The sequence below is a fragment of the Peromyscus leucopus genome, chromosome 1 (genome assembly GCF_004664715.2).
Source record: "Peromyscus leucopus breed LL Stock chromosome 1, UCI_PerLeu_2.1, whole genome shotgun sequence".
NCBI classification, from domain to species: domain Eukaryota; kingdom Metazoa; phylum Chordata; class Mammalia; order Rodentia; family Cricetidae; genus Peromyscus; species Peromyscus leucopus.
Genome location: NC_051063.1, coordinates 83,650,619 through 83,674,546, shown reverse-complemented (window position 1 = coordinate 83,674,546; position 23,928 = coordinate 83,650,619). Strand labels below are relative to the sequence as shown.

At 44.9% G+C, this 23,928-nt stretch overlaps 2 protein-coding genes across 4 annotated transcripts in view; one reads left to right on the top strand and one right to left on the bottom strand.

The window, feature by feature from the left end:
- Positions 1-23,278, top strand: part of Mettl9 (methyltransferase like 9) — a 46,750-nt gene extending 23,472 nt beyond the window's left edge. For 2 of the 3 annotated variants that reach the window (XM_037210994.1, XM_028867844.2), the window contains exons 4-5: positions 1,301-1,485; positions 22,567-23,278. In XM_037210994.1, the coding sequence (XP_037066889.1) occupies positions 1,301-1,485; positions 22,567-22,772 (391 nt within the window). In that variant the 3' untranslated portion in view covers positions 22,773-23,278. The remainder of the gene's footprint in view (positions 1-1,300; positions 1,486-22,566) is intronic. The other variant, XM_028867845.2, reaches the window with a different exon arrangement.
- Igsf6 (immunoglobulin superfamily member 6) lies at positions 10,856-21,093 on the bottom strand. The gene is made up of 6 exons (XM_028867846.2): positions 20,791-21,093; positions 16,997-17,356; positions 14,337-14,440; positions 13,730-13,780; positions 13,360-13,437; positions 10,856-11,422 (listed from the first exon to the last, which is right to left on the bottom strand). Exons 1-6 carry the CDS (start codon positions 20,876-20,878, stop codon positions 11,366-11,368), a joined length of 738 nt encoding a protein of 245 aa, XP_028723679.1. The 5' UTR covers positions 20,879-21,093; the 3' UTR covers positions 10,856-11,365.
- Positions 23,279-23,928: the final 650 nt, after the last annotated feature.

Here is a 23,928-nt window from a genome sequence, read left to right as displayed (position 1 = left end):
CTTGAACTCACAGAGATCCATCTGTCTCTGCCTCCCGAGTGCTGGGATTAAAGGTGTGCGCCACCACTGCCCAGCGTGAGATGTTTTCTTGGTGAAACATGCTGCTTCATGTCTGGCTTTTCTTTCATTGTAGATCTAAGATTATAGTTTTATTTAATCAAATGAGTAATTTGTGATTTTTAAATTATTTGGCTAAGGCTTTTACAAGTATTTCTTTCATATTTTCTACATTGTTTTATGGTGGAACTGATGACATTTTGTCCTGAAGGCAGAGCCTGCACAATAGTGTTTTGAAACTCCTTCTTGATGAACTCAGTCCACTTCTGAAACCATTACGTAGTAGTCTCAAGATGACAAAATGCTTCTGAAGCTCTAGTGCTGTATATGTTGTAGGAGATACTTAGTGCAGATAGACACCTGTACAGTAGAGGAGCTGGTTACTGACTTGTTTTGTGGCTTATACCTGTAATCTCGAAGTGCTAGGAGACAGAAGCAGGAGGTTGAGGCCATCCAGGGCTACATAGTAATACACCATCTCAAAAAACAGATAGATAGATAGATAGATAGATAGATAGATAGATTAATAGATTGAAAGAAAGCTACACCATCTCAAAAAACAGATAGATGAGAGATAGATAGATAGATAGATAGATAGATAGATAGATAGAGACAGACAGACAGACAGACAGATTGAAAGAAAGCTATAAGATAAAATATCATGAACTAGGGATCTAGCTCAGTTGGGAAATTATTTAGCATGCAAACATGAGACTTAAATGCACTGCCCCAGTACCTATGTGAAAAGCTGAGTGTAGTGGCATGAATTTATAATCCTAGCATTGAGAAGATGGATACAGGAGAACCCCAGGCTCAGTGCCGTGCATAGCCTAATTATTGATTGCCAGGCCAATGGAAGACTCTGTCTTAAAAAAATTCAAAATGGATAGTATCTGAGGAATGACATCCAAGATTGACTTCTGGCCTCCACAGTTGCTGTTTTTTCTTATCTATTTTTTGTATAATTGTAAATATAAATTATAGGTACATATTTTGAATCCACATTGATTTAGAAGACAAAGTTAAAACCTTTATTGGCATCTCAGTTTTTTGTTTTGTCTTTTTCAAGACAAGAGTCTCACTATGTAGACCAGGCTGGCTTTGAACTCACAGATCCACCTACTTCTGCCTCCCAAGTATTGGGATTAAAGGTGTGCGCCATCATTCTCTGCTTATCATAGTCATTTTTAAAGCTGTCTCTAAATGGGAGAAATATTAACCAAATTCGTTTTGATTTTTCCAGAGTGCTTGGTATAAATGAATGGCAGAATACAGGGTTCCAGTATGATGTCATCAGCTGCTTAAATCTGCTGGATCGTTGTGATCAGCCCCTGACATTGTTAAAAGATATCAGAAGTGTTTTGGAGCCCACCCAAGGCAGGGTCATTCTTGCTTTGGTTTTGCCCTTTCATCCCTATGTGGAAAACGGTAAGTGTGGACAGGCCAACTCTTCTCAGAATGGTTATCTATTGGTAGTGTTGGTTTTGTGCGATGATCAACTAAACGTTGTCTAGTGTTTCTTAGTTGCCTAGAATTTAAAATAATACAATTAGCCATGTATAAAATCACCTTGGTTAATGCTTATCTTAACACAGATTGTATAGCCCTCTAGTACTCCCCTTGCACTATAATAATTGATACTCAGCTGGGTCAGTGCATCTGTGTCTGTACTCTGTGTCTTTAAACGGTGCTTGAGCCATTTGTCCAGTAGCTTATAAGCCAAGTCAAGCAGTGAATTGCATTTTTTAATCTGCTAGTAGATACTTGCTAAATGTGATGGCTGTTTTGTTTTACATTTTATAATTCTTGTCCCAGACTAAAAATGATGAGTGTTCTCTTTTGAAGATATTCTTGTTCCAATATGTATCATATCTTTGAGTAACAGGATTTTTTTTTAAAAAAAATTAATTTTATCACCATTTTTAGATTTGTCTCTGTGTGTTTGTGCATGTGAGTACAGCATCTGCAGAGGCTAGAAGATGGCATCAGATCCCTAGGGCCTGGAGCTGCCCTGCTTGGCTGGGAAGTTGGGTCCTTTGGGAGACCAGTGCATGTTCTTCACTTGAAGCCATTTCTCTCTCCAACCCTTGTCATGTGATTTTGTAAATTAACGCTGCTGGTCTTCATTGATATTGATTGAAGAGGATGCTAGAAGAGATGGGCTGTTTGCTGGCACTTAGATTTACTATGGCTTCTGACACTGTAACTTAATGTCACAGTAATTCATACTTCAGCTGCTGTGATTTGCACTTAAGGTTGTCTTGAAAATTACGGTTTTAATCCTCTCTTCTCCATTTTGATAAATTAATGTACTAATATAAAATTACTTATTGTACATGTTAATATTTTAAAAATCTTTAGTCTTTTATTTCTTTTTTTCCCCCTGAGACAGGGTCTCATATAGCCCAAGCTAGCCTTAATCTTACTATATAGCCAAAGATGACCTTGACTTTTTGATCCTCCTGCCTCTCCAGTGCTAGGATTTATGTGGTGCTAGAGATTAAACTTTTTAATCTTTTTTTAAAACCCTTTAATTAAGGTGCTTGCACATTCCATTCTTCTCTTCTTGTCCTTATTTTTCACCCATGGTTATAGTCTTTCCTTCCCTCCTTTTGTAACCCCCTCATTGTTTCTTGTTTGCTTGCTTCTTTTGGGGACAGGTTCCCAAAATTCAGCAGGTTTGAAACTCATCCTCCTGTTTCAGATTCCCACATGCTGGGATTGCAGGGAGGTCACTATAATAGGGTTCTCCCATTGTACTTAATGCTTGTCTTTAAGTTTACCCCAAATTGTTGCTTTGGGAAATAGGAAATTCTCTCCCCCCCACTCCCTCCCTCCCTCCTTCCGCGCGCGCGCGCGCGCGCGCGCGCGCGCACAGGCAGGCAAAGGACATTGACAACAGTTGTCTGTCTGTTGCTCTTCATCTTTAGTTTTTGAGATGGGGTCTCACTGAACCTGGAACTTGCTGCTTCATAGCTGGACTGGTTGGCCAGCAAGCCCCAGATAGCTGCCTGTCACTGCCCCCCCCCCCACCACACCATTACAGTTCCATGCTGCCACACCCGTCTCTTGTGTGGGTGCTAGAGATCTGAACTCAGGTCTCATGTTTGCATAGAAGCATGTTAACCACTAAGTCATCTCTGCATCACTGAGCCTTCTTCCTAGATTTGGTTTTGAGGCTGAATCTCATGTAACCTTAACTAGCTGTGTAACTGGGGATAACTTCGACTCCTAATCCTTCTCCTGCTTCTTTCTGCCTCTAAGAAGTGGGTTACAGGTGCTTGCCTCCATATTGGGCTTGAAGATAGAAACTCTGGAGACATAGGAGGGCAGGAAGAAGATGGATGGAATAGCTGTCCTCTCCCCAATCTTCCTTCTTTGTACATTACGTTCCTGTTGTTGAATGGCTTTTCAGCCTGCTGCAAGTGTGCGTGCCATATCTATGTACACGTCATGTGTATGTTACACAGTGAAAAGACGAGCAAGTGTCCTCCCATCTGACCCCGCTGCAGTGCCGTTCGCTCGCTCTCTGTGATGAAGCCTTGGCTCCATTTCTGCACTGCACTCGCTAGTCACTGAGTTGTGAGGCTCTGGCTTCCTGTGTCCTGATGGGCAACCACATGATAGAATTTAATGCTGCTTCCTGGCATAGCAGGAGGTGGAAAAGCAGGAGGAAGAGACATCAGTCTAACCACAAATTTCATTTCCTCGTGTTTCTGACAAGAAACATTGAAAGGAAGTCAGGCTAAACTAGAGCGCAGTCTTCACTTAGGACTGAGAACAAGCTCCTTGATTGTGGGTGTCCAGAGCTGCCTGTGGACTCTGTGGAGTCTGGCCTGTGACACATTACAAATCTGAGACAAAGCCTTGTTGCTAGGGGTGACCTTTATTGACCTGTAACTTCTGCAGATTGTCCGGGCACTCTGTTATTGCTGTTGCTTCCTTTCTCCAAGTCTCTAATTAGACCCTGATGATTTCCATGGGAAACTGTGAGACTGGAGACTTGAAGGCGCGGTGGGTTTGTTGTGAGGGTGCCTGAGTGTGCTTAGCCTGCTTTGCTTAATTAATTAACAAAAAGCAATTATAGGTGAAATGATTACTCTTGGTTTTTTGGTGTGTGTGTGTGTGTGTGTGTGTGTGTGTGTGTGTGAGTGTCAGTGCCGTGCATTTAATTGCCACTTTGTTGTATAGACTAACTTAGAAGAAGCAGTCTCATGTTTTGTTTTTAAAGATTTATTTATTTCATGTGCATTGGTGTTTTGCCTGCACATTTGTCTGTGCGAGGGTGTTGAATTTCTGGAACTAGAGTCACAGACAGTTGTGAGCTGCCATGTGGGTGCTGGGAATTGAACCTGAGTCCTCTGGAAGAGCAGCCATTGTTCTTAACTTCTGAGCTCCACCTGGCTCTGCTATCCAGCCTCGCCTGTGTTTCTTTTTAATCTGTTTACTTGGTACCCTCACCTAATCTTCATTACGGGTTGATAATCTGGTGAGACGTGATCAGGGAAAAGGATGTAATTAAGGAGAATTACATTGTACAAATGAAAATTTAATAACATGATTAATTTGTTAAAATCATAATTTTATGCAAAATCATTCATGGTAAAAATGGTTCAGGCAGCTTGCACAAGGGTATATAATGAAAAATCTTTTCTTTTTACTCCAGTCCCTGTTTGTTTTTAGATCACCTAAATGTTCTTCAAATGTATGCGGATAGAAGCTGTTAGGAATACTTTAGATACCTTTCCCCTGAAATATATCTAGGAACACACTTGAGGCAAGTGACCTGTAGGGTGTGCTGGGCCGGCTCAGACTGACTCACGGGACCCGACTGTCACACGGAGTGGATGCAGTGAGTGGCCTGTTCACTAGGACTGTCATTGCAGTTGAGCATGGTGGAAACATTGACATATGGAGTTTAACAAACTGCAGATTATTTTCTCCTTCTTCAATGTGGTTGTTAGCATTTACTGTTGTAGGAAGGAGGCCAGACACTAGCAGTCAGCTTTGACATTGTCAGTAACAAAAATGTGGGCATGATGGCTTAGCTGGTAAGCCTAGTGCTTGAGAGACCAAGGCAGGAGCTCCAAGAGTAGGTCAGGCCTAGCCTGGTCTACAATGAGTTCCAGGTAAGTCTGCTTTACACAGATTGTCAGCTTTTTTTTTTTCCCCCTGAGACAGGGTTTCTCCGTGTAGTTTTGGTGCCTGTCCTGGATCTCGCTCTGTAGACCAGGTTGGCCTCGAACTCACAGAGATCCGCCTGGTTCTGCCTCCCGACTGCTGTGATTAAAGGAGTGCGCCACCACCGCATGGCGTTGACACGTTTTTTAAGAAATTCTTTTTTGGGGGGGGCTGGAGAGATGGCTCAGAGGTTAAGAGCACTTGCTTGCTCTTCCAAAGGTCCTGAGTTCAATTCCCAGTAACCACATGGTGGCTCACAACCATCTGTAATGAGATCTGATGCCCTCTTCTGGCTTGCAGGGATATGTGCAGACAGAACACTGTATACATAATAAATAAATAAATCTCTAAAAAAATTCTTTTTTATTAAGAGTTTACAAATCTAGGAGTTAATATTAAATTTTATATCTGAGTGTTCAGCATCTCTTGGGATGTTCATACTGAATTGCCTGTGAGGCCTCTTTAAGACAGTGTTACTTTGTTCTGTGGCACTTGTATTTGTAAACATTGGAAGTAAAAATGCCATGCACAGTGTTGGACCCCAAAATTTAGGGTCTCAAGTGGGCGCCCCAAAAACCCAGACTCCAGTCCAGTTGATGCAATAGCAGGAGGATTTATTAAGCTTCTGTACAGAAGGGCTTCTCTGCTTCCAAGAGTAAGAGTCGCATCTTACTGCAGCCCCATGAGGGCTTTTAAAGGAAAAACCCACAAGATTACAATTCCCATACAATTTTGTTTCACAAGATCATGGTCTGATCACAGAGTGATCACAGAGGGGGTACAGTTCCGTCAACAGGTACATTCTTCCTGAAACCTCAAGGTGGGTATCAGGGCAGGAGTGGAGTTTACACAAAGGTCACAGTGGTCCTTCCTGGAACACCTGCAACTATCCCAGTCACAGTTGAGCACATCTCTTAACAGAAATCTCTTTACATTGTTATATGGTTGCAGGGGAGATTGAACAATGGCTAAGTCAGGTTGTCCTTGGAACTAGATTTTTAGTTTCTCATTTCCTGGTGCTTGAAGTTTCTCTTTTCCTGAGGCTTGGGGGTGTAAGCCTGAAGGGCTAGGGTCTTTCAAACAGCTGGGCATGGTGGCGCATGGCTTTAGTCCCAGCACTCAGGAGGCAGAGATGGGTAGATCTCTGTGGGTTCGAGGCTAGCCTGGTCTACAGAGCAGGTTCCAGGACAGCCAGGGCTATACAGAGAAAGCCTGTCTCAAAACAACTAAAAAAGAAATGCCATGAACGTTGATCCTATTACCTCTTTGTTCAGTTCTAGTGGTTGGAGCCATAGTCTTGCATGTGCTGTACAAGTACTCTGCACTGCAGCACAGCTTTAGCTGGTCACGTTGTTGAAATCGCTTCATTTGCTTGTATGCATGTTGGGAGATATACTCGTGGAAGTGAGAGAACAGCTTGTGGGACTTGGTTCTCTCCTTCTACCCTGTGGGCCCCAAGAATTGAGGTCTTCAAGCTTGGCAGCAAGCACCTTTACAGTTTGAGCTATCTTGCTGTCTCTTAATTTTTAAAAATTGATTTATGTACATGCATTGGGATGTATGAGTGCAGGTGCCTACAGAGGCTAAAAGACAAGGAGTCAGAATACAGGGGGTTGTGAGCCACCTGACATGGGTGCTGAGAGCCCAACTCCTATCCCTGTTAGAGCAGTAACTGCTCTAACTACTCTTAACATCTCTCCAGCTCTGTCCCCTCACCCTTGAATTTTTATTTGAGATAGGGTCTCACTAGGTTATTAGGCTGGCCTTGAACTCAGGATATTCTTTCCTCAACCTGAGGAGATACGGTTACAGATTTGACCACAGTGCCTCATAGATAGCATTACTGCTATTGATAAGTTAATTGCCTATAGCTGATCTTTATGTTTATGGGGGATATTATCTTAGTTTTATATCATTGCTCTGCTGTTTTTTTCGAGACAGGGTTTCTCTGTGTAGTTTTGGTGCCTGTCCTGGATCTTGTTCTGTAGACCAGGCTGGCCTTGAACTCACAGAGATCCACCTGGCTCTGCTTCCCGAGTGCTGAGATTAAAGGCGTGTGCCATCTCTGCCCGGCTGTTCTGCTGATTTTGTAGAAAATAATTAGGAATGTTATAGTCTGTGTTTTATTCTTTGAAAATTTGATAACATTGTTTTGTTAAACTGTTATGTGAGGCCTGTGCTTTTCAGAAATAGCCTGCTAGCAGCTTTCTTACTCATTTATAAGGTCATGATCTGATTAAATTAAGACTATTATGTTGTTGTTGTTGTTGTTATTATTATTATTATTATTATTATTATGTCCTTCTATATAGTTTTGGTTGGTCTGGAACTTGCTATGTAGCTTGGGGTGGCCTCAAATTTATGTTTGTCTTCCTGCCTCTGCTTCCTGCATGCTAGGATTTATAGGCATACCCACTATTCCTGGTTAGACATTTAGTCTAAAACTCTCACTCACTCAGATAGAAACAAGGAGGACTTCCAGTCTGTTTTGTGGAAAGAGCTTAATATCAGAGGGCTAACCTCTGTTTGAATTTGAAATTTTGGTTAGCCTAGCTTCTTAGTAATCTGAGAGCTTCACCTGCCCAAAGTGGCTAATACCACATTGGGGTTGTTATGAGGGTTATCATGTATTAAACAGTGGCCAACTGTATGGGTCTGGTTTCTGGTATTTGATCCATGCTAGATTTGTTCTAGTTTATCCTATTCTCTTAACTGTTTTTATTTGTGACTTTATTGATCATACTTGTTCACAATTCCTCCCATAGAATTATTTGCCAGTGTCTTTTAGTGTGCTTTAAACTTACAACAAAGCATTCAGAATCTGAAGGCTTCATTTTGCGTTTTAACTGTCTCAAAGTGAGTTCTCCATTGGTGTATGTGACTCCACAGCTATATTCCCATTGGTCACAGGTTTGAGATTCCTTACAAAGATGAAAAAGGAATTAATTTTTTTGAAAACCCCTTTGGCATGTCTTGGTAGGCAATTCAGGGTAGAGGGTAGAGATAGAAGACTTCTGGATCCATCTGCCTCTTCTCTGTTAAGCCTCCCCACCATTGTGCTGGGTCTTAGAGGTGGGCCCTTTGGGAGGTGATGGGGTTCACTAGGTCAGTGTCTTGTGCTGAGGTCCCAGAGCCCGTACTCTGCCTTTAGCAGTTTGGAGGAGGGACCTAATTTGGACCCACCTTGTAGCACTCTGATTCCACTTCAGCCCCCAGAACTCTGAAAAAGACATTGCTACTGCTTATAAGCCACAAGGCCTATGACACTTTGTCCCAGCAACAGCAACCGACTAAGATGTGTCTCCTTTCGTCTTCGCTGTCATGGGAGTCTCCAGTCATATGGGAGGCTGCAGTTTAGTATGTAATAGGGAAAATTCTCTGGATGTTCAGGGAGCAAGAAAGGACTTAGACAGTAGTTTCTGGAGAAAAGTCAGTGGGAGTGAAGTGTTTCTCATCTCACTTGAAACGCAAAGAGGTTTAAAATAGAATTATTGTTCAGTCGCATTCATACAAAGGCATTTGAAGGCCTGTGTGCTGGGAAGAGCCAGGCCGCGGATATACCTCGATAAATGAGCACTGTGCTGCTAGTGATTCTGTTACAGAGTGTAGCTGTACCAGGCAATGCTGGGGTAATGTAGAGAGACAGGGCAAAGTATGGTAGGACCAGAGAAGGAAAGATCACTAACTGGGACTTAGGGCAGGCTTTGTGTGCGTCGCTGAGCTGTTGTGTGTGTTGTCTTGTTTTTACAGTGCTGGGCTTGAACCCAGGACCATGCTCATTCTATTGAGCTGTATCTTCATAGTATGTTGCAAACTCACACAAGTGTATATGTAGAAGCATGAAGATACAGACATGGTGAGGCTGGGCTAGGGCAAGTTCAGTGTAAGTCAAGGACAGAGTGCGGGGCTGACTTTGCAGAACAGCCAGTGCTCACTGAGTATTGGGCCCTCTTGTGTGTGATGTCGGAAATAGAGGTCCTTCCTCTGAAAATAACCTCCGAATTTCAGTTTAAAATCCAACTGTGAGTCAGTTGTTGCATTCATTCTTTGGGAAAGGCATATTAGAATTCAGTCCTAATACATTAGAGATTTGTCTCTTGGAAACGGTGCCAGAGCACAGTCACTGGCAGAAATGAATGGCACATGCACCCAGTACTCTGCTCTCCTAAATGGAGTTAGTACTTGCCTTTTTCTGCCATCTGGTTCAGAAGTTCGTTTATTTTGCCTAAGCTGGTAGTTTCCGATTTAGGGAGTTCACCTCTTGGAGTCGTAGGAAGTTCGTTTTGGAGTATGGAGGCAGAAAGATGAGTTCATGGGCTGTATGAGGCCCTGTGTCAGAAAGGGAGGGAGGGGAATGACTCAGTGGTTAAGAGTGCTGTTCCCATCACCCACATTGGACAGATCACAACCGCCTGTCATTCCAGTTCCAGAGAATCTGAGGTTCTCCTTTGGCCTCTATGGGCAACTGCACACACATAAATAAAAAGTAAAATAAAAATTTCAAACAACTAACCAGCCAACAGAAATGCTGCCCTTTATACCGTTTTATTCCTTTTGCAGTAGCTAACATACGTATACATGTGTATATACTATACACAATAATTGTGTGTGTGTGTGTGTGTGTGTGTGTGTGTGTGTGTGTGTGTGTACACATACAATTAAAGTGAGGTCACCTGCTCCTTCCTCTGCAGTTTTTGGGACACATGTTATCAGGATAGCACTGATTTGAGCCACCAATGTCAGACCCTTCCAAAGAGACTTTGGAATGTGTGAAGACTGTATCTGTGTTTTAAGAAGAGTGTGTGCCATTTAGTACCTGTTTAAAAGAAACTGTACTGCTAGAATACACTGTGATCAAATTTAGTGAGCCGTGTGAGCCTTTCGGTACTTTACATTCGAAGAACAATCCATGGCACACCTCTTAGTGAAACAGTGAGGACCTTGCTGGACCAGGCCCTCTGTCTAGGCTCACTGAAAGTGCATGGCCCTGGCACTCTCTGGGCTTGAAGTCTTTGGCACCACACTGACATCTAGAGTCAGTTGTGTGTGTTTGTTCTGAGGCATCTTCTGATCGCTTTGGGTTTCTCTTGCTAGTCTTCCTCTGTCTCTCTTGGTCTTGCTTTCCTTGGCTGTTCTGTGTACTCCAGCAGGAAAAGAGAGTACACTGCCCATTGCCCTATCACAGTATCAGAAGAGGTGACTTTTGTTCCAGGATACTCTTTACAGTCAGTTTCTCTTACTCAAAAATTGGCCTTCTCCTCACTCCTTTTGCCCCCTCTCACTTGATTTTAATTGTTTCATTGATCCCACAACTCAGGAAGACATTTATTCCCCCTCAGAATTGAGATCTGTGGTTTAACTTTAAGCCTTCTCCGGGTTACTGGCCATATGTTGGGTGAACTGACAGGATATATGTAACTATTTTAAAAGACTGCTAAGATGAAGTTGTTTTTAAATTAGCTCCTTAGATAGACTGTTCATGGCCGGGTAGTGGTGGTGCACGCCTTTAATCCCAGCACTCGGGAGGCAGAGCCAGGCGGATCTCTGTGAGTTCGAGGCCAGCCTGGGCTACCAAGTGAGTTCCAGGAAAGTCGCAAAGCTACACAGAGAAACCCTGTCTCGAAAAACCAAAAGAAAAAGAAAAAAAAAAAAAAGAAAAAGATAGACTGTTCATGGAAAATTAGAAAAAGAGATCCTCCAGTTGAATTTTCTTGAGGTTTTCATATTTGTAGTTTCCATTGGCGACAGCTTCTAACATTCTGCCTTCTGGTGTGGCTGGCCATCTTTTCCATTTGTTGTGTCTTTTTCTTTTGGTGGTGGCAGTTGTTTTTGGAACAGGGTTACATTTATCTCTGGCCTCAAATTCATCTTGTACTCAAGTATGACCTTGAACCTCTGACCTATTTATTCTACCTTCAGAATGTTGGGATTATAGCCTCGTGTCGCGTTGCTGAGTTTTTGGGGTGACGGAGATCAAACCCAGGGCTTTGTACCTGCTAGGCAAGCACTCTGCCGACTGAGCTACATCCCCAGCGCCCTTTGGTGTTTTTGATTGGCTTGTGTCCATTCACACTGCAGTGGATGCTGGCGTTTCAGTTGCAGTGATTTAATGAAAAGTGAAGCACATCTATGGTCTTCCAGAGTTGGGAAGTGCTCTTCTGTTTTCATAAGTGCCGTCTCTCTCCTGTGACAGTAAACATGAGCCGTGCTTAACATTATGTTACCAGTGATGTCGACCTCTAGCTACATAGGAGCTACTCTGCCACCATGCACCTTTGGTCTTGTATGCACTTTGAAACAGTGTGTGTGTGTGTGTGTGTGTGTGTGTGTGTGTGTGTGTGGAAAGAATCCACCCTTTGCTTTATTGTGTGATTCTTTTGAGACATGTAGTCCCCGGACTGACTTTGAACTCACTATATATGTAGTCCAGGATGACCTTGAGCTTTAGATCCTTTGCTTTTACCCAGTAAATAATGGGATTACAAGTATATGTTACCACAGACGTGGTGGCATACACCTTTAATCCCAGCACTCAGGAGGCAGAGGCAGGTGGATCTCTGAGTTTGAGGCCAGCCTGGGCTACAGAGTGAGCTCTATGACAGCCAGAGCTGTTACACAAAGGAACCCTGTCTTGAAAAGCGGGAAAGCCGGGGGAGGCAAAACAACAAAACACATGTAAATGTTACCATGCTCATCTTGGTTTTGTTTGTTTCTGAAACAGGGCTCAGGGTCTTCCTACTGGCCTTGAGTAGCCTTCCAAGCTGGCCTTGAGCTGATAATTCTTCTGCCTTAGTCTCCCAGGTATTGGGATGACAGGTGTGCACCATCATGCCTGGCCCTTCTAGTTATTCTAAGTCTGGTTCACCATTTTCCTTTTTAAAAGACAGTGTCTTACCCCTGGCTAGCCTGCAAGGTGCTCCTCAGACTAAGCTGGCCTCTAACTCCCAAAGATGTGCCCACTTCTGCCTCCCGAGTGCTGGCATCAAAGGTCTGCACCACCACACCTGGCCTCATTTTTCCTTCCTTTAAAGTAGGCTATGGGAACTAAAATAAAATCTTCATGATGCTGTTATCAAATGACTCAGAGCGTTACAGTTCTTAGTTCCAGTCTTCCTTCCGACTGTTTACTTTTGCTTTCCTTGAAAAGCACTCAGGAGGCAGAGGCAGTTGTGTCTTTGTGAGTTTCAGGCCAGCCTGGTCTACGTAGAAAGTTTCCAGCCAGCCAGGACTACAAAGGGAGACTGTGTCTGAAAAAATAAAATAAGCCCTAGCTTCAGTAGAAAAAGTGTGAATAGGTAGTTTTTGTCTTTATGCCTTTTTATATCACAGGAGGGTGGATTGAATATGTGGATAACTTTTTTTTTTTTTTTTGGTTAAAAATGTTTAGATTTTTATTTTTAAAAACTGATGCTGGGGGTGGGACCCAGGGCCTTCACGAATACTGGGCAAGTGCTCTGCCATGGAGCTATTCCCGAGCTCATGAAAAGCTCTTACAAACTGGATAACTCTCCCCATCCCACCCCACCCCCCAGCAAAAAAAGAAAAGAAAAAAGAAAACAATCATACTTCATAGTCATCATCCTGTTGTATTTGCCTCTCTCCTGGTTATCTATGTGTTCTCTGTGTCCATGGTTACAGAAGGCTTTGCATTTGGGCCATGTGTTGTGTGGAACCAGGTACCCTACTACCCATAAGCTGTACTCCCTCCGCCTAGATCATCCTGTCCCCAGTGTCCAGTCCCAGAACTAGAAAGATGCTGCTTTTGTATCACTAGCAAATGTTTTCCGTACTGGTAACAAGTAACTTAAGCATATTATTTAATCTGCACAGGTTTGCAGCACTGACTTAGGCCTACTGCTCACTGGCTGCAGTACAAAGTAGCTTCCAGTCCATAAAAGCTCCTTGCCTGGGTTGAAAACAACCACATCACTAAAATGGGGGCCTCTGCCTGGTAAACATTGTATCAAATGCCCTCTGTCATACTTTTGGCTAAACAGGTTCTCTGATAAAGACGCTTTGTGAAAAGAGTCTTCTAAAGGAAAACTTGATTATTGACAGCATATTCTTTTCAGGGATAGAAGCTTTATATTTGAATTGTGTCCTGGGCTATTTTATACTTACAGGCTGTTGGCTTGTTTCCACATATCTCTTATGGTATAATTCTTGAGCGATTTCTTGAAAGATTCGCCGAGCACTCTTCTGTAAAATCAAAAGGGAAGGTTTGTCTTTCAGGAATGTGGGCTCCACCGTTATTGCAGGGGGCTCAGCAGTGGGACCCCTCTGCGGCCACACTGTTAGCTCTTGTATTCCGAGTGCATTGAATGGATTTATGGCAACTTCCTCCCAGATGATTGCAGAGGATTCCTAATGGGGTGTAGCAGCCTCTAGGGTGGAAGTTACTGTGTAGTTCTCTGGGCTTCCTAACACAGCTGACATTTGAACTGGTTCCCGCCCGCCCGCCACAGTGTGGAAACACAAGTACTGACAGTACCTTTTGTGAGTCTTCTTTGGTTTCTCTACTTCTTGGACTCTTAGATTTTGACTGCCAAGAATAAGAAAATCCGTGAGCATTTTGTGATACTATGCTTAAAGAGAACTGAGCTGGCTCAATGTTTGAATGACATACACTAGATAACTTTCATAATATTTTAGGTGCTTTTGTTTAATTAACAAATGAATTTAACAACTTAAATGGATCTTATTGTAGCATATGGAAGAATTCTAGTAGATATTTATACCCTTGTTAACATATGTACAGATCAAAAATACTCCTTTTTGGTACATTAACTGTTTTTGTTCTTAAAAATTGTTCTTCTGGTTTTCCTAGATGACAGTAGCCTCTCCCCTCCCCACTCCTCACCCCTGCAGTAGAAAGCCAACACAGGTGCTTAATCTCCTAGTTGTGGGCTCTAAAGAAGGAGTACTGAGTTGATCTCTGACTAGTAGTCTTAGTTATGAAGGCTCAAGGATGCCTGCAGCCTCCTCCGAAGTGGAGGCCTAGAAGATGTGAGCCAGGTGTTTGCTGGGCCAGCTGTTTCCTGGCGGACAGATGAAAATAACTTCTATGGTAACATCCTAGGTGAGAACGTTTGACTTACTTTGCAGAGGACTAGGAAGATCACACACACCCCGGTGATGTAGACAGAGAGCAGTGCTAAGAGGACTATCAGGAGACTGCGCACCTCCCTGCTGAGAAATCTTTCTTCATGGTGGAGACAGAAAGAACAGTCACTGTCCAAGCATGTTCTGGCAGGCGTCTATGAAGCATCACTTATGCTACATTTAGAGGTGGAGCCTGAACTTGCTGTGCTCCCCCATCCCAGCAGTGTCTATGTGGGGCCCCATGAGGAGAAGATGCTTGAGAATGGGATGGAGTCAGTTCAGTGGCCTTTAAATGTGCTACAACAGAAATGCTTCTTCATAAAACGAAAACATTAAAAAATTAAGTTGAAGAGCCAGGCCTGGTGGCTCACACTTTTAAGGACAGCATTTGCAAGGCAGAAGCAGAGTTCGAAGCCAGCCTGTTCTATGTGGTAGGTTCTAGGACAGCCAGGGTTATATAGTGAGACTCGCTCTCAACCAGCCACACTAAGTGGAACATCTGTTGTAGTGCTAAGAACCACCTTTGTGTTTGTTTTGACTTGGTTTCTCCCTTTCTTATGGTGCCATACTGCTTACTGAACCTAGTGCTTCACATATGCTTAAGCCTTCTGCCACAGAACAACATCCAGCCCAAGTTATAAGCATTACTTAAATACACGGACATTTACACGTTCTTCTGTTAGAAGAGACCGCCAAGAGTCACCGAGTCTTTTGGTGCGGTGCAAGTATTTTCTTGGTATTTGTTGGGGCAGCTGTGTAAAGCTAACTAGTGCCACCTGGTAAACACTGGAGGAGCGGGAACCCTAGGATCTTAGAGCCAGGCCCTTGCCTTAAATGCAGTTGTAACATGTGTTTCCCCTAGTGAAGCCCTCCGAGGAGTAATACTGTTTTCACATCTGAAATCTCCTTTTGGGCAGGAAGTATTCTGTGTTCAAAGAAGGCACTAAGTAACTTGTGTGTCTTTCAGTACTGACTATATGAAACATGAAACAATGAGATACAAAATTATTTCCCATTAACCTATGGTTCCACCTAAATATCCCATAGGTACTGTCCCATGGACTCAGTTATGTAATGCACATTTTTTCCTGTAAAACAGTATAACATTTTGCTCAGATCTTTAACCCTTTATCTCACAGGCACAAATTATGGTATAAATCTGGTAGTATAACATCTTGACACAAGCCGCTAGCTTCCAGAACCTCCCTGACTGACTCCATCTGGTATCCACAGACACAGAGGCAATGGTGGGCCTTTTCCATTCTCTCTCCATCCCCAGACTTCATGCCTGCAAGCCCAGCAGCCACTCATTTTCCCTGTGCCAGCGTCTGGGTGTGACACGGGAGGCCCGTGTGTGTGTGTGCAGTGTCTGGGTGTGACACGGGAGGCCCGTGTGTGCAGCAGTGTCTGGGTGTGACACGGGAGGCCCGTGTGTGTGCAGTGTCTGGGTGTGACACGGGAGGCCCGTGTGTGTGCAGTGTCTGGGTGTGACACAGGAGGCCCGTGTGTGTGCAGTGTCTGGGTGTGACACGGGAGGCCCGTGTGTGCAGTGTCTGGGTGTGACACGGGAGGCCCGTGTGTGCAGTGTCTGTGTGTGACACGGGAGGCCGTGTGTGCAGCGTCCCGTGTGTGCAGCAGTGTCTGGGTGTGACATGGGAGGCCCGTGTGTGCAGCAGTGTCTGGGTGTGACACGGGAGGCCCGTGTGTGCAGTGTCTGGGTGTGACACGGGAGGCCGTGTGTGTGCAGTGTCTGGGTGTGACACGGAGGCCCGTGTGTGTGCAGTGTCTGGGTGTGACACGGGAGGCCCGTGTGTGCAGTGTCTAGGTGTGACACGGGAGGCCGTGTGTGCAGTGTCTAGGTGTGACACGGAGGCCCGTGTGTGCAGTGTCTGGGTGTGACACGGGAGGCCCGTGTGTGCAGTGTCTAGGTGTGACACGGGAGGCCCGTGTGTGTGCAGTGTCTAGGTGTGACACGGGAGGCCCGTGTGTGCAGTGTCTAGGTGTGACACGGAGGCCCGTGTGTGCAGTGTCTGGGTGTGACACGGGAGGCCCGTGTGTGCAGCGTCCCGTGTGTGCAGTGTCTAGGTGTGACACGGGAGGCCGTGTGTCTTACCAGCTTTCTCAGAAACTGACTTAGCATTGCACCACCTAGAATATCACTCTGTAAGACAAACATAAGTGACCAATACATTGGACTAAGAAAGAATAAAGAGGATTAAACACAAGTTTGGAGAGAAGCCACCAGTATATCCTTGGCCTTTGCCATTCTGCCTGGATATCAGAGAAGAAAAACTGATTACTCTGGCTTCCTGTGAAGATCTCTGACCATCCCTCACTCACATGAGCACATCAAACCTACATAAGCATTGGCAGTGATTTCACCAAGCCATTCCCTTCAGTAGTCTGAGATAAAGACATTTCAAACAGACTGTGGTAGCATGTGCCTGTAGTGCCAGCTCCTTGGGAAGCTGAGGCAAAAGCAGAACTTGAGCCAAGAGTTCAAAGTCAGCCTAGAACAATATAGCAAGACTTGGTTTCTTTAAAGGAAAAGAAAAGTGAACAATAACAAGAAGAAAACCAGAGAAAAGGCTTCCCACGATTATGAAAGTAACAACCATATATGTGTTAATAAATGTGACCCAGCCGCGTGACTGACCTCTCACCACCAGTGTAGTCCCGTTTCCGGTCTGTTTAGCTCTCCGTGCCGGCTCATGGGGAAATGCTATTCCACAGATGTAAATTGCACTGTCATTTGGAGACAGCCTGTTGACAGTGAGGGAGACTTGGTTCTGGTCCAGCGTTTCTCTCACTGTGAACTTGTCTGCCTTATTTCTGCATCCATCCAAGCACAGAACCTCAGGCTGATGAGTGCCACAGCGAAACCACAGGCTTCTTGGTTGCTTTGAAGAGCATCCAGTTGTGGAAAAGGTACACTCCATGGTGACGGTCTCAGAAGTGTAGTCCACCTCTAGGTAACCTGGCTGCACCACGGAGACCGTACAGGCACCCAGCACACCTGTGTGAGGAAGCACGTGAGTGTGGGGGAGTGTCTTTGCTGTTGCTGCTGCCTGGCACTTCTGGGCCAGCGCCCAGTCAGTCTCTTGATTCTTGACCTGTTTCCATTAACAACAAGACTATAAAGACAGCAGTGGGCCTCGCCTGTGCTAACGCATTGCTGCTGGTCTTTACCTGATGGTTGTTGGCATGCCATCTGACTACCTGAGGACAACCTCAGAGAGGTTCTCATGGGATCAGTGTGGCTGGTGGAAGTGGTGTGTCTGAAGCCAGAAGTACATTCTTAATGCCTACAGGCATTCCTTGATCACAGGCCATCCATGTAATCTTGAAGAACCTGTATCCTCCTGCGCACCCCTTGTTTTGGGGTGTGATTGAGCACATGAGCATCACTAGATTTTCTGCCTGTTGGGGACTGGATTGCCTAGAGATGAATCTGGTGTCCATTTGGGAATTAGGATAACGGGAAAAGATGTGCCTATGAGAAAATGCAGCTCTGGCCCAGCCCATGGCTTCCCTGACTACTGCAGAGCTGAGGCCAGGGAGGGAGTCCCCTGTGCGTTGGTCTTACTTGACTCGTGTAGTGACAAGGAGAACACAGACTGGAGTTGGAACCCATCTCTGAACTTGCGCTCTGAGTGCTGCCTGGGTTTCCTGTCATGGTGGGGATGCTGCTCCCTTGTGCAGTTCAGACAGAGTTTAAATGTGATGATGCCCAAGCCACAGTATCTCAGAGAAGGCAGTCGTTTCTCTTGTGTCCCTGCCATTCCTGCTCTCCACTGTGTGGAGCTGCTTGGAGCTTGAGTTCCTATCTTGACCTTCTTGCCCTAGAAATGCGATGCTGGAAAGTCATATGAAGAATAGTGTGGGTTGAGACAGATGGGAATTTATATGAGTTTTTAGTTCAACTTCTGCCTAGTTGTTTAAGCCAAATGGTCTCAGAAAAAATAATGGGCCAATGGTCTTACTGATTCCAACTCCTACTTTGTTCTGAGAATGGGGATGTGAGGCGGGTGGCAGGCAGGTGATCAATCCAAGTCCTCTGATGCTTCTATTCATTTAGCAGTGCTTCTCAACCTTGCTAATGCTGGGGCACTTTAATACAGTTCCTCATGTGGCGCCCCCCAACCATACAATACTTTCATTGCTACTTCGTAACTGTAATGTTGCTGTTGTCAGGAATCACAATGTAAATATCTGATATGTGACCCCCAAAGGGGTTACCGCCCACAGGTTGAGAGCTGCCGCTTTAGGGCTGGGGCTCTTTTGAACTTAACATTTTGTTCTGTAGGTTCCCACCCAGATCATCAGAGGCAGTGCAGTCAGTCAGGGCGTTGGTGAGAGTCTCTTCTCACGTTTCACTGAGTAGTGTGTACTGTGAGGGAAACTGAGGTTCTGTGAGATTTGCTGAAAGGAGTTGGTCAGCTGGGAATACCTCCTGGCTTCTGTGCCGAGGGCAGTGGGCTGACCCTCGTCTGTTGACTGCAGCCCCTCACTCTGCCTAGGCACAATCACCCTAGGAGTCTAGGGACCACTGCAGATTTGAAATGGGTCAGTCCTGTCAAGTTCCCACTACTGCAGACAGAACCCCAGTCTCAGATGACTTGCAGGTGAAGATTTTAAAAGTAAAGCCAACTTTTAACACAGCAAGAAGCACTTGCAACTCGGGAGTTTCCTGTCTTAGTCTCAGGGGTGGGAGAAATCATGAGACAGGCCAAGGAGGGGGCAGTGCTGTTCCCTCTCCCTCCAGTGGAGCAACATTAGCCAAAATGAGAAGTCGAGATCGCGTCTCACTCACCACAGCCCTCTCCCGTTAAGGTTTTCTTTTAGGAATTCTTAGGATCTGTGTTTTTTTGTTTTAAATCAGTTCCCACTGAAAATGTCGAAAGTTTAGCTTGGAGAAAATAATCACCTTACTACTTTTTGAAAACTAAATGATACCGTAAGCTTATTTTGTTTGTGCTAATGTGTGTCTGCCTGTTCAAGTGCATGTAGTCTGGTCTGTGGCCAGCATGCATGAAAGTTGGGGTGTGTGTGGAGGCCAGAGGATAACCTCAGTTGTGATCTTGAGAACTATCTACTTTTGTTTTCCAGACAGGGCCTCAGTAGTTGAGTAGGCTGGGCTGGCTAGTGAGCCCTGGGGATCAGCCCATCATTGATATTGTAAGTGTGCACCACCAGGCCTGACCTTCTCACACGGGTTCTAGAAACCACATGGAGGTCCCTCTGCTTGCAAGCACTTTGCCAAGTTATCTCTCTAGCTCCAACATTTATTATTATTAATAAATTATTACTGTCATTGCCATTTATTTATTTATTTATTTATTTATGCTTTTTTTTTTTTTTTTTTCAAGACAGGGTTTCTCTGTGTAGTCCTGGCTATTTCGGAACTCACTCTGTAGACCAGGCTGGCCTCAAACTCAGAGATAAACTTGCCTCTGCCTCCTGAATGCTGGGATTAAAGGCGTGCGCCTCTACTCCCCGGCCCAACATTTATTACTGTGGAAGATGTCAAACCTGCCAAAGCCGGTACTTAGCACTGTGGACCCAGCACTACCTCGGTCTTGGTTCCTCTCTCCTTACTATCTCATCTCCTCACTCCATTGTTATTTTATCTGCAGACATTTCATAATGCAGCTGGAGATGAGGTTTCCTTGAACCAGTTAAAATAGTGTATAAAGGTAGCATGTACTCATTGGGACGCTAGGACAGTGTAAGGCATCACACCGTTCTTTAGTCAGAAGGGCCACTGTTAACACTTTGGTGTAATTCGTTCTCTTCTCCTCCCTACCCCAACCCCCCCCAACCCCCCCCCCCCCCCCCCCCCCCCCGCTGCTTTCCTTTCCTTGTCTGCGAACCCTCATTGCTGGACTGCAGACTTACCCTGTATTTCTTTACGGACGGGGAAAACTAATTTGCTCCGTTTCTTTCCTTGCAGTCTAAATTCTGTGGGTAAATCTGAGATGATTTACGACTCTGATGAAAGAAGTAACTTTTAGAGCTAGGACAGGTCCAGGCAGGATCTGAAGATTAGTTACATTATGGGGTGGCTTTTCTCTAGAACAGGTTACAGTAACATTGTCCTCTGGAAGTATTAGGCAAATCTGTGCAGGGTGCACTGGTCCAGAGCGAGCTTGCCTGTGTGGGAATTGACTTGTTAGCACTTACGGTCCTGAGCAGAGCCTGTCTGTCTGCTGAGCCTGTCTGTCTGCTGAGCCTGTCTGGTGAGGTGTGCTCGAAGCCGCACAGCGGCAAAGGTCTTGTCAAGGCCGGTAGGAAACCTTCCTTCAGCTGTGGGGAAGAAGAAACCCCACCACCGTACTCTAGTGCTGCACAGTTTAAATTATTTGGCAAGAGCTTAAAGTATATGTATATTCGTCAGGAAGCAGCAATTCATTTAAATGAAACAGAGAAAAGGGAAAAAATCCTCCTTACCGACATGAAATAGGATCAAGCTGATTTCCAGCCAGAGGCCGATCTTGCTTGTGCTCACAGGGCCCATCGCTCTGCATGTGCTGAGCATGTACTCAAGAGGATGGCCTTCCTTTTCCTCCTTTCTTTTTTTCAGAAAGGAAGAAGTAAAGAGGAACTCTTATTAAGGAAGCACAAGCAGGAACTTTTAGAAATTGTGTAAACATGGTTTGTAACAAGTTTCAGCATTTTAAGTTTGAGATTTCAGTTGGGAGTGTTTTTCTAAATGTGTGTGTATTAGAAATTGTTATAGGCATTTGATGTTCTGTGTGGAGGTTTGCTTTACACCTAGCTGTGTTCTAGGAAGTCATGTGGTCCTCAGGCAGTGCTTGACATTTTCAGAGTGCTCTTGATGCTGGTGTAGTCCTCTGAGGAGTGCCTCTCAGGGCCAGAAATTGCCAAACCTGAGCAGCCACAGGCTGTGTTTCCTGTAGGCCTGGGAGAAAAACGCATCCTAGTGAGGTGAAGAAGTACATGGCTACTGTTAAACATGTCCACCTGGCTTTAATTCAAAGACTCCTTAGTGTTGACAAGCAAAATGGGTGTGCCCCTTGGTCTGAGTCTGGGTCTGAGTCCCACACAGCCCCCTCCCTGTTAGCACACACACTCAGCCTCTATGTGTCAGGTGCTTCTTTATAAGTAGCAGGAACTGACTCAGGCTGAGCCAGCAAAAAGAGACTTGTTAACAAGATTCAAGGTGGCTCCTGGAGTTTTAGAAGGCCTGGCGAACCGTGTGAACTCAAAGTCAGGAGGCGTGTGAATCCCACTGAACGGGTGTGATGCTGAGCTGCTGCCTCCAGGCACCGAGTGCTGCACACTTGTTGTTGGCACCATCCACCAGGCCACCTCCCTAGCTACTTGAGACCAGTGCTGCACGGAGCACAAGGCCGCCTCTTCTTCTGGCTCACCAGCTCTTCATTCCAGCCTTGGCAACAGGCCAAGGTGTTGCACCATTCCCTGCTGCAAGGAAGGCCAGAAAAGCAGCTTCCCATCCCGCTAAGGATTAGCTCCCCAGGCAGAGAGTGCAGTACTGGCCACTGAAAAGAGCACAAAGTCTTTCCCCCAGTACCCTGTGTGCTCTAGCCACCTGCTGGTAGTAGAACCCTTTAGCATCAGAAGCTCACTCGGAATTCCTCTAAAAGCACCCCACATTCAAATATACTCTCGATTTTGTCTGTGTAGTCAGGGTGTGGCTTGTAGGAGAATGTGATCTTGCCTACTTTCTATACCCCAGACTCCTAATAAGTGATTGACAGATGACTTAGGGAATGGGTTGGCATCTCTGGAAAAGCATGTGCATTTCTGTGAATTAAAATTCCTCATGAACCTATTTTAATTTTCATCCAGTTAACTCTCTAGGCAGGAAGTTGAGTAAGTGTTATATGTACGTGTTCCCTTGTACTGACCAAAACCTTTCAAATACTCGTGGTTACTCTCTGACCCCATATTTGAGTACTTACTCTCTGACCCCACATTTGAGTACTTACTGGCTAGTTTTTTGAGGCACAAAAAAAGCTCTGTCAATGTAGGCTCTGGATGCAGACAGCCTGGGGGCGTCACTGTGGGCAAGTTCTGTTGCACCTTCCAGACTGTGTCCACCTCTCCTGAAGAGTGTGGGAACTGTTCAGAGATGGCACATCCAGGGGCATTCGGTACCTGGAATGCTGGCTCTCCCTTCCCTTCCCTCTTCTAGTGAATCATTTGTTCAAGGATTTAACTTTATGTTTTTATTTGTTCTAGTAGGTGGCAAGTGGGAGAAACCATCAGAAATCTTGGAAATCAAGGGACAGAATTGGGAGGAACAAGTGAATAGCCTGCCTGAAGTGTTCAGGAAAGCTGGCTTTGTCATCGAAGCTTTCACCAGACTGCCGTACCTGTGTGAAGGCGACATGTACAATGACTACTACGTTCTGGACGACGCTGTCTTTGTTCTCAGACCAGTCTAAACATGTGGAGGCCCAAGCCTTCGGAGTCCACCCCTGGAGTCTGCCCTCCAGAAGAGGGGCTGTGTCCAGTGATGTGAGCGGGACTGCCTCTGGGGGCTGCCATTCTCAGTATCATGTAGGAATTTTAAAAGCCAAAATACTAATTCTTTCTTTGTAGTGTGTAAAGGAGTGTTTTTAAAAACAAAAACCCAACTCTTTGTGTATTTTTAATCAACTCTTTACTCAGAGTCACGCTCCAATGCAGGTCACTCTCCAATTATGATGGAAGATATTTTTTATACTTAATTGCTGTAGGGACTCATTCCCAGACAAAGCAATAGTCATGACGTCATGGAACCGATAAATGGATTGTTTTTAAATAAATGAAGACTGGCAATAAAGCTGTCAATTCAATTCCAAATATTGGTTATAAGGTAGAGCCACAGATAACTCATTCATGTTTAGAAACTCCTGTTACTATCCAAAAAAATGTTTTTAATCATGCTAATAAACGTTTTTGGAGATGACTCTGGCACCATGTTTGAGTCACTTTCAGATTTGAAACATGCAGGCTGAGCGGGGAAGGCGAGCGTCAGCTTGGGCACGGTGGAGAATGCAGCTGTGGAGAACCTCAGGCACTTTGACATCCCTAGAAGGAGCATTTAGATACAGTGCTCCAGGGAGCACCATCCTCAGTCAGTGATGGGAAACACCTGCTTCTGGCCAGGCTCTCCCACAGCTTTGTCCTAGACGACCTTGTGTCCTCAGGACTGAAGCATTCCATTGCATTGACTGACAGGATGCAGCCTAAAATGTCTTTATTCAACTTCTTCCTCTTCCTCATATGTCTGCTTCCCAGAACTTGGCTCATCCCCAGGTCCTTAACTGAGTTTAGTATTTGCCAAGAATATGTATGTTTGCTGAAGACCATAGCAGACACATGCTAGAATCCAGGAATGCCTCCAATAAACTCAGAAACATGGTGCTAGAGGAGACCTCATTAGCAAGATCAGTAACCATTGTGGACATTTCAAAGAGCAGACTGCTTAACCCAGAACCTAAAGTCCCAGTGGTCACAGCAGCGACAGTGCATGAAGTGTGGATAGTCACAGTATGTTACCCAGGTGTTCATTAACTATTCACATTTACGCACAGAAATTGTGAAATCGCAATTTAA

Coding starts and splice junctions, on each gene's coding strand:
- Igsf6 (XM_028867846.2), bottom strand. CDS start 20,878: ATGCTCAGCACATGCAGAGCGATGGGCCCTGTGAGCACAAGCAAGATC. Junction 13,781..14,336: donor TCTTCCTAGTCCTCTGCAAA/GTAAGTCAAACG, acceptor TATTCTTGGCAG/TCAAAATCTAAGAGTCCAAG. Junction 11,423..13,359: donor TGGAAACAAGCCAACAGCCT/GTAAGTATAAAA, acceptor TTACTGTCACAG/GAGAGAGACGGCACTTATGA.